The sequence below is a fragment of the Aquarana catesbeiana genome, linkage group LG08 (assembly GCF_042186555.1).
Source record: "Aquarana catesbeiana isolate 2022-GZ linkage group LG08, ASM4218655v1, whole genome shotgun sequence".
Lineage (NCBI taxonomy): Eukaryota > Metazoa > Chordata > Amphibia > Anura > Ranidae > Aquarana > Aquarana catesbeiana.
Window position 1 is genome coordinate 11,282,042 of NC_133331.1, and position 12,533 is coordinate 11,294,574.

At 49.4% G+C, this 12,533-nt stretch overlaps 2 protein-coding genes across 5 annotated transcripts in view; both read right to left on the minus strand.

Moving 5' to 3' along the window:
* LOC141105587 (arginine vasopressin-induced protein 1-like) lies at positions 1–12,313 on the minus strand. 4 transcript variants are annotated; one of them, XM_073595517.1, is made up of 4 exons: positions 9,927–11,080; positions 9,226–9,339; positions 6,181–6,515; positions 1–965 (listed from the first exon to the last, which is right to left on the minus strand). In XM_073595517.1, the coding sequence occupies exons 3-4, from the start codon at positions 6,492–6,494 to the stop codon at positions 773–775; spliced, it is 507 nt and encodes a 168-aa protein (XP_073451618.1). In that variant the 5' UTR covers positions 6,495–6,515; positions 9,226–9,339; positions 9,927–11,080; the 3' UTR covers positions 1–772. The 4 variants fall into 4 exon arrangements, with proteins under 4 accessions (XP_073451618.1, XP_073451615.1, XP_073451617.1 ...); XM_073595514.1 differs by lacking the exons at positions 9,226–9,339; positions 9,927–11,080 and adding an exon at positions 11,560–12,313; XM_073595516.1 differs by lacking the exons at positions 9,226–9,339; positions 9,927–11,080 and adding an exon at positions 11,639–12,309.
* Positions 11,320–12,533, minus strand: part of LOC141105586 (RRP12-like protein) — an 18,894-nt gene continuing 17,680 nt past the window's right edge. Inside the window, exon 13 of the mRNA XM_073595513.1 lies at positions 11,320–11,381. The gene's annotated coding sequence lies outside the window, so the exon portion shown is untranslated. The remainder of the gene's footprint in view (positions 11,382–12,533) is intronic.

The following is a 12,533-nucleotide window of genomic DNA, read 5'->3' on the forward strand; positions in this document are numbered from 1 at the left end:
TTTTTGGCATTATTGCTATTTATTATTCTTCGATGAATTAAATATTAAACACACGTTTTAAAATAATGCAGCAAAATACATCTGAGGGCGAATCATTCCTATATACACCATAACATGTTCAATGGCCTCTATGTACAAAAATAGCGTTTTCCCCTCTATCCCCGCCCACTTTATTCAGATAACGCACAGATGTGCTGCAGCATGGAGGTTGGTCCTAATGCCAAGTTGGCGCATATATGCGTCTCTTTTTTTGCATGCCCCCCCAAGCACCGTGACTGAGCTGTCACCGACCATTCATGGTCACCTAACCGGCCCCTGAGTCCTTTGACAGCCAATCACGGTGATCACACAGTAGAGGAAGCCCAGGTATTGCCCCATAAAAAGGGCCGTCAGAAAATTGCTTTATTAAAACAAACATATATTAGTGCCATTCCCATGCCGCTTGTTCATGTCACACAGAGAGCAGATGAAGACGGCCATTCATGTGGCCAACCAACAATACAAGATGGCGGAGGAGCTCCCGGAACATCGGCGCAGTTGATGAGCAGCGTAGTCAAGGTGAGAACATCCTCCATACATCGTCTTTGACCACCACGGGGGGAAAGTCACCGATAGGAGTTCCAAACCATTCCTAAACTATCAGATGAACCCCCCTGTAGTGCTTTAAATATGTCGTATTCCTCCAGTCCAGAAGGGGGAGACACATGTAGTCCTGGATTTCTATTCACATATCTGACCCAGATACAACAACTCCCCCCCCATCCTCCATCCTTCATCGCTTTATCTGATGCAGATACCCGGAGAGCCGCCTCTGCTGCTGCTGCCTCCTCAGCTCGTGTTTAGTTCTTTGAGCCATCGGTTGGTTCTTCGTTCCGGAGACCGGCGGCTCAACCGGTGCGGTTTCATTGGAGCGGTCAGAATCCTCCTCAGAAGACGTGCTTCCTCTGTGGCCACTTTCATTGATGCTGTAAAGGGATCATAGAAGGAGGAGGAGTTATACCGGAGATATGAACAGGCAGAAGAGGACAACATAAACCAATCAGTACGGGTTTCCTTAAAGTGATTGCAGCACAGAAGGGTTTTCACCTAGAATGCATTAAAGTGAAAAACTTCGAGACTTAAAAAACTTCTTTAAAGTGATTATAACATTAAAGTGGTTCCAAAATCTGAAAGTTTTTTTTAATTAAAAAAACCTTCTGTGTGCGGCAGCCCCCCCCCCAATACTTACCTGAGCCCCCTCTCGATCCAGCGATGTGCAGAAAAGCATCGGCTCTCAGTGGAATCTCCCTCCTCATTGGCTTTCCCAGCTGTCAATCACATCCAATGGGGGGAGAGAGGGGGGGTGGGGCTGTGTCTGAATGAACACACAGAGCAGCGGCTTGGGAGCGCGCCTGCTTGGGCGCCCCCATTGCAAGCTGCTTGCTATGGGGGCACTCGACAGGAGAGAAATGCCAGGAGCATCGGCGCTGAAAAGAAGAGGATTGAGGCTGCTCTGTGCAAAACCATTACACAGAGCAGGCAAGGACAACATGTTTATTTTAAAAAAGAAACAATTTTGCCTTTAATATCACTTTAAAGTGGGGGTCCGCCCACACCGCCAAAAAAAAAATAAATATTAAAAGCCAGCAGCTACAAAATACTGCAGCTGCTGACTTTTAATAAATGGCCACTTACCTGTCCCAGGGTCCAGCGATGTCGGCAGGCGACGCCGAGAACCTGCTCGGTTCTCGGCAGCTGCCACCGCCATCCTAGGTGAGGGAATCAGGAAGTGAAGCGGTGCGGTTTCACTTCCCGGTTCCCTACTGCGCATACGCAAGTCGCACTGCGCATCGTAACTGGTCCCCGCTCTCTCCTGGGAGCTGTGCATTTCCCAGGAGACAGCGTGGAGGGACAGGAAGAGCACACTATGATTGCTTAGAACAGTGAATATCACTGTAATAAAACCACCACTTTTACTGAACGAAAGATACATTTAGTGTTTACTTTTGTGATTAGCTGTGATTGGCCTTGTCTGTACCATGTGACCAATCACAGAGATCGACACAATAATACACAATGAATGGCATGAATAGAAGCCATCCATTGTGTACAACTGTCATGTGACCTGCCGCGATTGGTCACAGCAATCCTGTGGTACAGGCAGCGGGCCGGTACACTGATCTGTCATCTGGACATCACATGACGTTCACCCAGATCTAAAGCGGTCCCGTCTGGTCATCATTTGACTATTATATTACGGTATATTATATTACGGTATATACATACATACACACACACACACACACACACACACACACACACACACATACACACTATATATTGACTATAGGCCAGACTGAACTGGTTAAATAAACATGTCATACTTACCTGCTCTGTAGTGTTTTTACACACAGCAGCCCGGATCCTCCTCTTCTGGGGTCTCCTGAAGGCACTCTTGGCTCTTCGTATTCAGTGAGTGCCCTCATAAGAAGCCGCTTCCTATGGGGGGGGGGGGGGGGGGACTTGTGCAGGCCTGATCCCCAAGCCACGCTGTGTGAGTCCATACAGTGCAGCGTGGCCCCGCCCCCAATCACTGGATTTGATTGACAGCAGCAGGGGCCAATGGCTCACACTGGATCCAGTGAAGGAGAGAGCGAGAGAGCACGCTGGATCAAGATTGGGGTCCAGTATTTATGGTGGCTGGGGGGGGGGGGGGGGCTGACAGTAGGGCATTTTTTTTTTTTTTACCTTTGATGAAAAATTCTTCAGGCCTTACATTCTCCCCCCCCCCCCCAATTACAAAAGCCCATGCAGTCACGGGGTCCCAGAAGATGTAAAATCTAGTGAAGAAATCTCTTGTCTAATTTAAGTTGCATACCTCTACCTCCAAAACTTGGGACTCCAAACTTTCTAAACAAAAGGGCCAGTTTACTGTCCTTCAGGCTTTAGGGGGGCCGGACTGTGGTCAGTGGGGAGTAGAAAATGCCCATCAGTGCCCATCATTGGTTTATAATGGGAGGAATAGTGCACCATTGTTAATATCAAGAAGAAATAGTGACCCACTCAGTGGGAAGTCTAGGGCCCCAAGGGCCAGATAAAGGAAAGCAAAGGGCCACATCTGGCCCCTATGCCATGCTGGTCCCCTCTGAAGTCTCACAAAAAAAAAAAACCCTCCTAATTGGTGGATCTCAGCATTGCTGCTACAGGGAGAAAAAGCGCATGCGTAGCCTTTGACAGCGCTCGCTTCTGTGAGGTTGAGCAGAACATACAACTTAACCCCTTGGTGCCGGCACCTCCCGCCACTTTAAGGGGTTTAGGATGCCGGGAGGCGGGGCTTACGATCATGTGACTGCCATGATTGGCTGTCACATGTTCGGAAAGCTTTCCGTTAGCTGCTGGTAAACATTGGCACAGATGTTTTTGCAATATTGCACGCAAATATGCAGCCGCTCGGTGCCCAGGCCCACCCTCCAAGAGGCCGCATATTTGCGTGTGCCTGGCGCTAAGAGGTTAAGCATACCCGTAGGTCATGTTGGCCCCTCAAAGCCAAGGTGTGTGACTTGGCAGTTTAAAAAGAAGTTACATTGTTGTCTTTGACCATTAAAAAAAAGTATATAACATTTACATAAATAGAAAAGTACAAGGCTGCCACCTAGTGGGCACAGGAGGTGGCCAACACACTCACCTAAAAGGCCTTTTCAAAACAGATAGGACTACATATTTATAAATAGGGCCCGGGGCCCCAACCTTCTATAGGTATAAAACCTGAGCCACAGAATCCACCCCCCCCTCCCTTATACTTAAATAAGCCAATCCAGCCCTGTACAGGAGCAGCGTCTCTCTCTTTCTCCCTCCTCACAGGGCAGAGAGGCAGCAGCAAGAACCATTGGCTCCTGCTGCTGTCAATCAAATCCTGTGTAAAGGAGGGGGCGGGTCCGAGCCGTTCTCACTGTATCTATGTATGCAGGAAGCATGGCTTGGGATTGAGCCCATACATGTGCCATAATAGAAAGCAGCTTCCTATGGGAGGAGCCACTGAATGGGCTGAATACAGAAGCGTACATTATAGAGTGGCAGTGAACATGGAGAGCAGTGTTGGGGGAGTCTGAGGTGGGGGGTGGAGGGCATTCAGGTGCAGCAGGGAAAAAACATTGGTACAGCAGCAGCAAGCACATGCAGGTGCCATGGTGGTGAGTGCAGAACTAAACGGTGGTGGAGTTCTCCCACAGCTCTGCTCTCTAATCTGGTGGGAGAAATAGTGCCCCATCATTGACATCAGTGGGAAGAATAGTGCCCCATCATTGGCATCAGTGGGAGAAATAGTGCCCCATTCATTGGCATCAGTGGGAGGAATAGTGCCCCATCATTGGCATCAGTGGGAGGAATAGTGCCCCATCATTGGCATCAGTGGGAGGAATAGTGCCCCATCATTGGCATCAGTGGGAGGAATAGTGCCCCATTCATTGGCATCAGTGGGAGGAATAGTGCCCCATCATTGGCATCAGTGGGAGGAATAGTGCCCCATCATTGGCATCAGTGGGAAGAATAGTGCCCCATTATTGGCATCAGTGGGAGGAATAGTGCCCCATCATTGGTGTCAGTGAGAGGAATAGTGCCCCATCATTGGTATCAGTGGGAGGAATAGTGCCCCATCATTGGCATCAGTGGGAAGAATAGTGCCCCATTATTGGCATCAGTGGGAAGAATAGTGCCCCATCATTGGTGTCAGTGAGAGGAATAGTGCCCCATCATTGGTATCAGTGGGAGGAATAGTGCCCCATCATTGGTATCAGTGGGAGGAATAGTGCCCCATCATAGGCATCAGTGGGAGGAATAGTGTCCCATCATTGGCATCAGTGGGAGGAATAGTGTCCCATCATTGGCATCAGTGGGAGGAATAGTGTCCCATCATTGGCATCAGTGGGAGGAATAGTGCCCCATTCATTGGCATCAGTGGGAGGAATAGTGCCCCATTCATTGGCATCAGTGGGAGGAATAGTGCCCCATCATTGGCATCAGTGGGAAGAATAGTGCCCCATTCATTGGCATCAGTGGGAGGAATAGTGCCCCATCATTGGCATCAGTGGGAGGAATAGTGCCCCATCATTGGCATCAGTGGGAGGAATAGTGCCCCATCATTGGCATCAGTGGGAGGAATAGTGCCCCATTCATTGGCATCAGTGGGAGGAATAGTGCCCCATCATTGGCATCAGTGGGAGGAATAGTGCCCCATCATTGGCATCAGTGGGAAGAATAGTGCCCCATCATTGGTGTCAGTGAGAGGAATAGTGCCCCATCATTGGTATTAGTGGGAGGAATAGTGCCCCATCATAGGCGTCAGTGGGAGAAATAGTGTCCCATTCATTGGCATCAGTGGGAGGAATAGTGCCCCATCATTGGCATCAGTGGGAGGAATAGTGCCCCATCATTGGCATCAGTGGGAGGAATAGTGTCCCATCATTGGCATCAGTGGGAGGAATAGTGCCCCATTCATTGGCATCAGTGGGAGGAATAGTGCCCCATCATTGGCATCAGTGGGAGGAATAGTGCCCCATCATTGGCATCAGTGGGAAGAATAGTGCCCCATTATTGGCATCAGTGGGAAGAATAGTGCCCCATCATTGGTGTCAGTGAGAGGAATAGTGCCCCATTATTGGCATCAGTGGGAAGAATAGTGCCCCATCATTGGTGTCAGTGAGAGGAATAGTGCCCCATCATTGGTATCAGTGGGAGAAATAGTGCCCCATCATTGGTATCAGTGGGAGGAATCGTGCCCCATCATTGGCACCTGTGGGAGGAATAGTGCCCCATCATTGGTATCAGTGGGAGGAATAGTGCCCCATCATTGGTGTCAGTGGGAGGAATAGTGCCCCATCATTGGCGTCAGTGAGAGGAATAGTGAAGGGTACAGGGGAGAGTTTTAGTTAGTGATCACTATCATAGCCAATCACACGCTATCCCAGCGATCGTGTGAACAGTAGCTGGTCCTCCCAGCTCTCAATCATTAGTACAAGACTTGGAGCTGCTGGGGACATCTCCATCCTGCAGGGGGTGCCATGGAGCGGGCTTCCCGGCGCAAACACAGGCATGTAATATGCAGCCCCAGAGTAGACGACCCGCCTTCCACGAGGCTGTATATATAGGCGTACGCTCGCTGGGCACGGATTAGATAGAAATCTTCTAGAACAAGTCAGGACTTACCAGAGTTTGCTGAAGTTCTGCACGGACAGAGCTGCCATCCCATCAGCGCTCAGTTTGCTCGATGAAGAATGAACGCTTTTATTCCGTTTCTTCCTTCGCAGCTTCATCAGGGCGTCAGCGATGTGCCGGTCTCCTGCGTAGTTGTAGATGATCTGCGCTCGCTCCTCGGCGCACTCGTCCCCGCCGGCGCGGAACAGCGTCTGCAACTGCAGGAGGTCGATGTCTTTGAAGATGTTGGCGGAGGCCTTCTTCCGGGTCCGCGGTTCTGGAGCCTGCCATGCCGGGGAGCTGACTACCGACGCCGGAGTGCCCATGACGAGGTCACCAGGAAACCACTAGAAGGAGAAGAAGAAGACAACAGGAACCGTGAGGATCCAATCGGAGACAACGTAACATCTTCTACAGGATTTTATATCACACGTCATTGGTGCTCACAATTTAACCACCTACCTACCGGGGCAATTCTTTACAAATTCGCACATATGCTAAAAATCTGCATTTTTGGCTAGAAATTACTGTAACCCCCCCCCCCACAAAAAAAAGAATATATTTTCCGAAGGCAGAGACCCTGAAGAATAAAAACGGTGGTAGTTGCAATTTTTGTATGTCGCACAATATTTGTGCAGTTATTTACCAAATACATATTTTTAGGAAAAAAAATAAAATAAATAATAATATTTAAAAATAAAAAATAAAACAATAAACTTAAAATTTAATACATTATACCCAATTTTTTGATAAAATATAAAATGTTGGGCTGCATCGAGCGAATAGAAAACAAAACGTGTCAAGTCTTAAACCTGGGCATGCCCGCGGAATTACAAAAATCCACGCCACTCAAATTCTCCATAGACGATGTTTTAAAAGCCTTTGCAGGTTTTTTTTTTTAACTTTATTGCCATCACAAGAGGGCTAACAAGACCCCTATGTGCTAGCACGGAAGGTGACAGGTACTCTTTTTATTGAGCACAAATATATACGAGTTCAGCTGCAGCCTGTCCTCTGTGCAAGTGAAGCCATATTGGATTCCATGCATGGAGATGGTGAGCGGAGGGTGTTTATCCAGCAGAATGTATCAGAGCCGTGTGAGAGTCACAGAATATCGGAGTCTCCGACATCAGGGGAAGGAGAGAGAGAGAGAGAGAGAGAGAGAGAGAGACCGGTCAGTGGGAGGACCTGTACTGTACGCACATAGACCACCCTCCCAGGCTTCTCCCCCCTTTGCAAGACGACCTTTCCCAGGTATCCCCCCCCCCACGCAATGCGACCCTTCCAGGCATCCACCTCTTGAAATGCGACTTTCCCAGGCAACCTCCCCCTTGCAAAGCGACCCTCCATGGCATCCCCTCATGCAAGGCTTCCCTCCCAGGCATCCCCCTCCCTGCGAGGCAACTTTCCCAAGCATCCCCCCTTGCAAAGCAACCCTTCCAGGCCTCCCCCCCTTGCAGCGCGTATTTCCCAGGCATCCTCCCCCTTGCAAAGTAACCCTTCCACCAGGCATCTCCCTCTTGCAAGGGGACCCCCCCAGGCGTTCACCTCTTTCAAGGCTTCCCTTCCATGCATCCCCCTCCCTACGAGGCGACTTTCCCCAAGCATCCCCCCCGCCCCCTGCAAGGCAACTCTCAGGCATCACTCTCCTTGCAAAGCGACCCTTCCAGGCATCCGCCTCTTGCAAGGCATCCCCCCCTTGCAATGCACTCTTCCCAGGCATCCTCTCCCTTCGAAAGTGACCCTCCCACCAGGCATCTCCCTCTTGCCAGCTGACCCTCCCAGGCATCCTCCCCCTTGCAAAATGACCCTCCCACCAGCTGACCCTCCCAGGCATCCCCCTCTTGCCAGGCAACGCTACCAGGCCCCACCCCCCTTGCAAAGTGACCCTCCCACCAGGCATCCCCCTCTTGCAAGGCAACCCCCCCAGGCACCCACCCTTGCAAGGCGACCCCCCCAGGCATCCCCCCGTGCAAGGCTACCCTCCCAGGTATTCCCCCTCCCCCTGCACAGCAAACTTTCCCAGGCATCCTCCCCTTTCTCGCAAATTGACCCTCCCACCAGGCATCCCCTTTCTCGCAAGGGGACCCTCCCACCAGGCATCCCCTTTCTCGCAAGGGGACCCTCCCACCAGGCATCCCCTTTCTCGCAAGGGGACCCTCCCACCAGGCATCCCCTTTCTCGCAAGGGGACCCTCCCACCAGGCATCCCCTTTCTCGCAAGGGGACCCTCCCACCAGGCATCCCCTTTCTCGCAAGGGGACCCTCCCACCAGGCATCCCCTTTCTCGCAAGGGGACCCTCCCACCAGGCATCCCCTTTCTCGCAAGGGGACCCTCCCACCAGGCATCCCCTTTCTCGCAAGGGGACCCTCCCACCAGGCATCCCCTTTCTCGCAAGGGGACCCTCCCACCAGGCATCCCCTTTCTCGCAAGGGGACCCTCCCACCAGGCATCCCCTTTCTCGCAAGGGGACCCTCCCACCAGGCATCCCCTTTCTCGCAAGGGGACCCTCCCAGGCATCCCCTTTCTCGCAAGGGGACCCTCCCAGGCATCCCCTTTCTCGCAAGGGGACCCTCCCAGGCATCCCCTTTCTCGCAAGGGGACCCTCCCAGGCATCCCCCTCTCGCAAGGGGACCCTCCCAGGCATCCCCCTCTCGCAAGGGGACCCTCCCAGGCATCCCCCTTTTCCAAGGCGACCCTCCCAGGCATCCCTCTCTTGCAAAGCGACCCTTCCAGACACCCCCCTGCGAAGCAACCTTCCCAGGCATTTCTCCCTTAAAAGGCGACCCTCCCAGGCACCCCCCCCCCCCCCTCACAGTGACTTTCCCAAGCATCCCCCTCCTTCAAGGCAACTTTCCCATGACTCACAGCACTCTGCCCAATCTGCTACTGAAACCCATCCCCCATCTGTGCACATCAAATACATGCAGAGATAGAACTAGAGGAGGTGTGGTGCAGAGGGTGATCGCCACCCATAATCCTGCGCTATTCACACTCTGCAATCACCATTAATTATAGATAATGACTCCCCTTCCTGCAGAGATTTGTTCTACTTACAGGGGGGGGGCACTAGGGGGTCAGAGGTCGGGAAATCCTTGTGTGTGGCGCTCAGATCCGGGACGTCTCTAGAATGGAGGGATGAGAACATCGTGTTTGGTCTTCATCTGTAACCTGCATGTCAATGAGCCCAATGTACTAATTATTATCATTCGGTGGGTGGAAGTACTTTCAGTTCCCTGTTGAAACTAGTTCTGCTTTCTGACAACAGAATGATTATTTCTCCAATATAGAGAAGTCACGCAACCGCCACTAAATTCACCCTGTGCCCTGACCGCACTGATACAATCATCACTTTAATGACCACCCCCTCCCCCGCAACTTACTCTGCTCTTCCACCCGGGAATACCTACTAGGCACGGGGAGCATGGGTCTCAACCCATCCTTCCCACAATGCACCAGTGCTGTCATATTGGGGGCGGGGGGTTGGAAAGTCCTAAAGCCCTGATCCATGTGTAAGCTCTGACGACATGGAGCTTACACACGGCTTCTTCTAAGCAGCTTGGGTGGTGGTGGTGGGGGGGGATGTGACATTTAAAGTAGACATAAACCCTAACTGAATGACAATTAGTTGCCTAAAGCACTGTGTATCAATGTAAGGGGGGGGGGGGGGGGGGGGTAAGTCATCTTTGGAAAGGTTTATTAATGGAGAGCTACAAACCAATACTTAGAGAATTGCAGGCTTTTTATTCTTTGCGTACCTTATCCTTGGCTCTGGTGATGAAGCCTTCCCAGGATGCATCTGTGAGGCCAGGGTTACATCACCAGTGTCTCACCAGGAAATGGAAAAAAAGCAAAAAATGGTTGTTGAACAAATGAACGTAAGATAATTATATGGCAGCATTCAGAGCTGTAAGCTGATGCGATTTTAAAGTAAAAGTTGGCAAAGGCCCACTGCACAGTGACACTAAACATCCTTACTCTCCAAAAATAATCCATACACGTCCTCTACTCAATGTCCCGTCATCGATTTTTAAGCATATTGTTTTGGGGGTTTTTTTTGCCTCCTTTTAATGTCCTCCGTGAGCTCCAGAACTTCTAATTCCCCCCCATTTCCTTGGATCAGGGAGTGCAGATAAGTTGCGGTCATGTGCACTGCTCTATGTACAACCCACAGTCCACAACCCTCACCCTGCAGTCCGCAGTCCACAACCCTCACCCCACAGTCCACACCCCACAGTCCACACCCCACAGTCCACAGGAACGAGCAAGAGGGGGGAAAGAGGGGGGCAATGTTCCTACATACAGTGGGATGACGAACAAAACATAGCCACCCTCTAACAGGAAGTCAGATCACAATTTGGGGAATGGAGGAGGAGAAGAACAATAGCAAGAACTTGTCTGAGTACAAGTACAAGAATACATACTGGAATAGGATTTCGTTTTTTTCCCCCCTCAAAATCTGATTTTAGTGGTGCCACGAAATGAAAACTCCGTTGCAGGAAATTCAGGATGCACTTGGCTGAAAACTGACAGCTTTTTTTTTTTAATTTTTAAAATTGAATTAATGTGGCTGGCGACACTGCACTGAAGCCTTATGGGGAGAAGACTTTGCACTAAAATCTAGGAGAAGAAGACTTTGCACTTGCACCACAAATACATGAAAACGCACATGCAAAACACAGAGTTCCTGGTGGCAATGGGCCCAAAGTCCTTTGTGACATCACAGCTTGAATAATCCGGGATGCATCTTGCAACTCTAATTATCCGAGCTGTAATGACCACTTGTACTTTGTATTCCCTATGTGTCCGCACCACATAAAAGCAGCTTTACCTCGCAACACCTGAGCTATTCCTCATTGGAGGATGTGGCCACCAGGACAGGAAGTGAAAGAAAATCCCCAATACAGGACACAGACAACAACAAACCAAAAAAAAAAAAAACAATACAAAGAGTATCCGAGCAATTCCAGAACATATGCAAAACGGAAACAAATTGGCAAGAGATGTATAACCAACCCCCTCCCCCTACTTTCCATCATCCTTCACAGCGCATGTGAACTTTAAAATAAGGTCACCATAAAAAAAATTAAAAAAAAGTAAAAGAAGATTTTGGCTTCACATTGTGTTCAGTTTCACGCCTGTGCTGATGTACTCACATCTCTGGATTTTCTGCATTTCTGCACCTCTATCACTTGTTTTTTTTGTTCTAAAATCTTCAATAAAAAAAATTGATAAATAGTATTGAAAAAAAAAAATATTATAAAAATAAGTTTTTATTATTAGTATTATAACAAAAATAAAATAATAAAACTGTATGACATCATTTTTGCCAGAAAGTAATGGAAGAAAATGTTAATAATTGTTTTTTTAAAACAATTAAATATAATATACCTTCATATCCATCTACTAATGCTAGCAGCAAAATGTTGATTAAGTGAAGATCCACTATAAAAAGTAAATGTAGAGTCACCCTTTAAATCCGTGGCTCGTCATGCGTCAAAAACGTTGCGCCGGTGATCCGCAGGCAAGGAAGCGCCGAGCTGCGCCGGGTGCGATTTCTCTAATTATAATCCACAACAGCTACACGTGTTATGACAGCTTCCCTGCGCATGCACAGCCCCCAATACGATTGGATGGAGGGATTCGATCCGAGAGAGGCTGATCCGTCCCGACGGCAACATTTCCCATTAGTATGCATGGTGACGGGGGAATGAAATCCCTGGCTGGGGATCACATCTCCCAGGATGCAGTGCAGGAAGAATGTGCACACCAGCACTGGCCGCTGACGTCAATCCAGGAGATAACGGGAGGAAATAACAACCCTGTGCAATAAAATCCCTCGCTGCAGGATGACATCAGGAGCCCTGGAACTGGAAAGACTGGAACCATCCGAGATGGAAGAGTCGCATCATCGACCGCAGAACATGGATTGCAAAACTCCACCTTAACCACTTCTATGCCGGGCCATTCTTTACTTTTTTTTTTTTTTCTGCTTTTCTTTTTCTTTCTATATTTTTTTTTGATAGAAACTACTGTAAACCCCCCAAAAAGTATATAATCTTCTAAAAGCAGAGACCCTGGAGAATAAAATAGCGGTAGTTGCATTTTTTTTTATGTCGCTGGATATTGGCACATTTATTTTAAAAATGTATATTTTCAGGGGAAAAAAAAAAAAAAAAAAAACACACTAAAATGAATCTTAGGCTGCGTTCACATCGCCGCGTTCCGGGCGGAATCACCCGCAATTCGCAATCGCGGCACGCCCGTGCGTTCCCGGTGCATTGCCCGTTGATTTGTAATAGCATCCCCAAAACGCGGCGCGACTTTCTCACGAGTCAACGGGTGACAATCGCGGTAAAAAAAAA

Bases quoted from the DNA above. Each gene is read 5' to 3' on its own strand.
- LOC141105587 (XM_073595514.1), bottom strand. The intron at 966-6,180 runs GTAAGTCCTGAC...ATCCCTTTACAG, and splicing joins CAGAACTTCAGCAAACTCTG to CATCAATGAAAGTGGCCACA.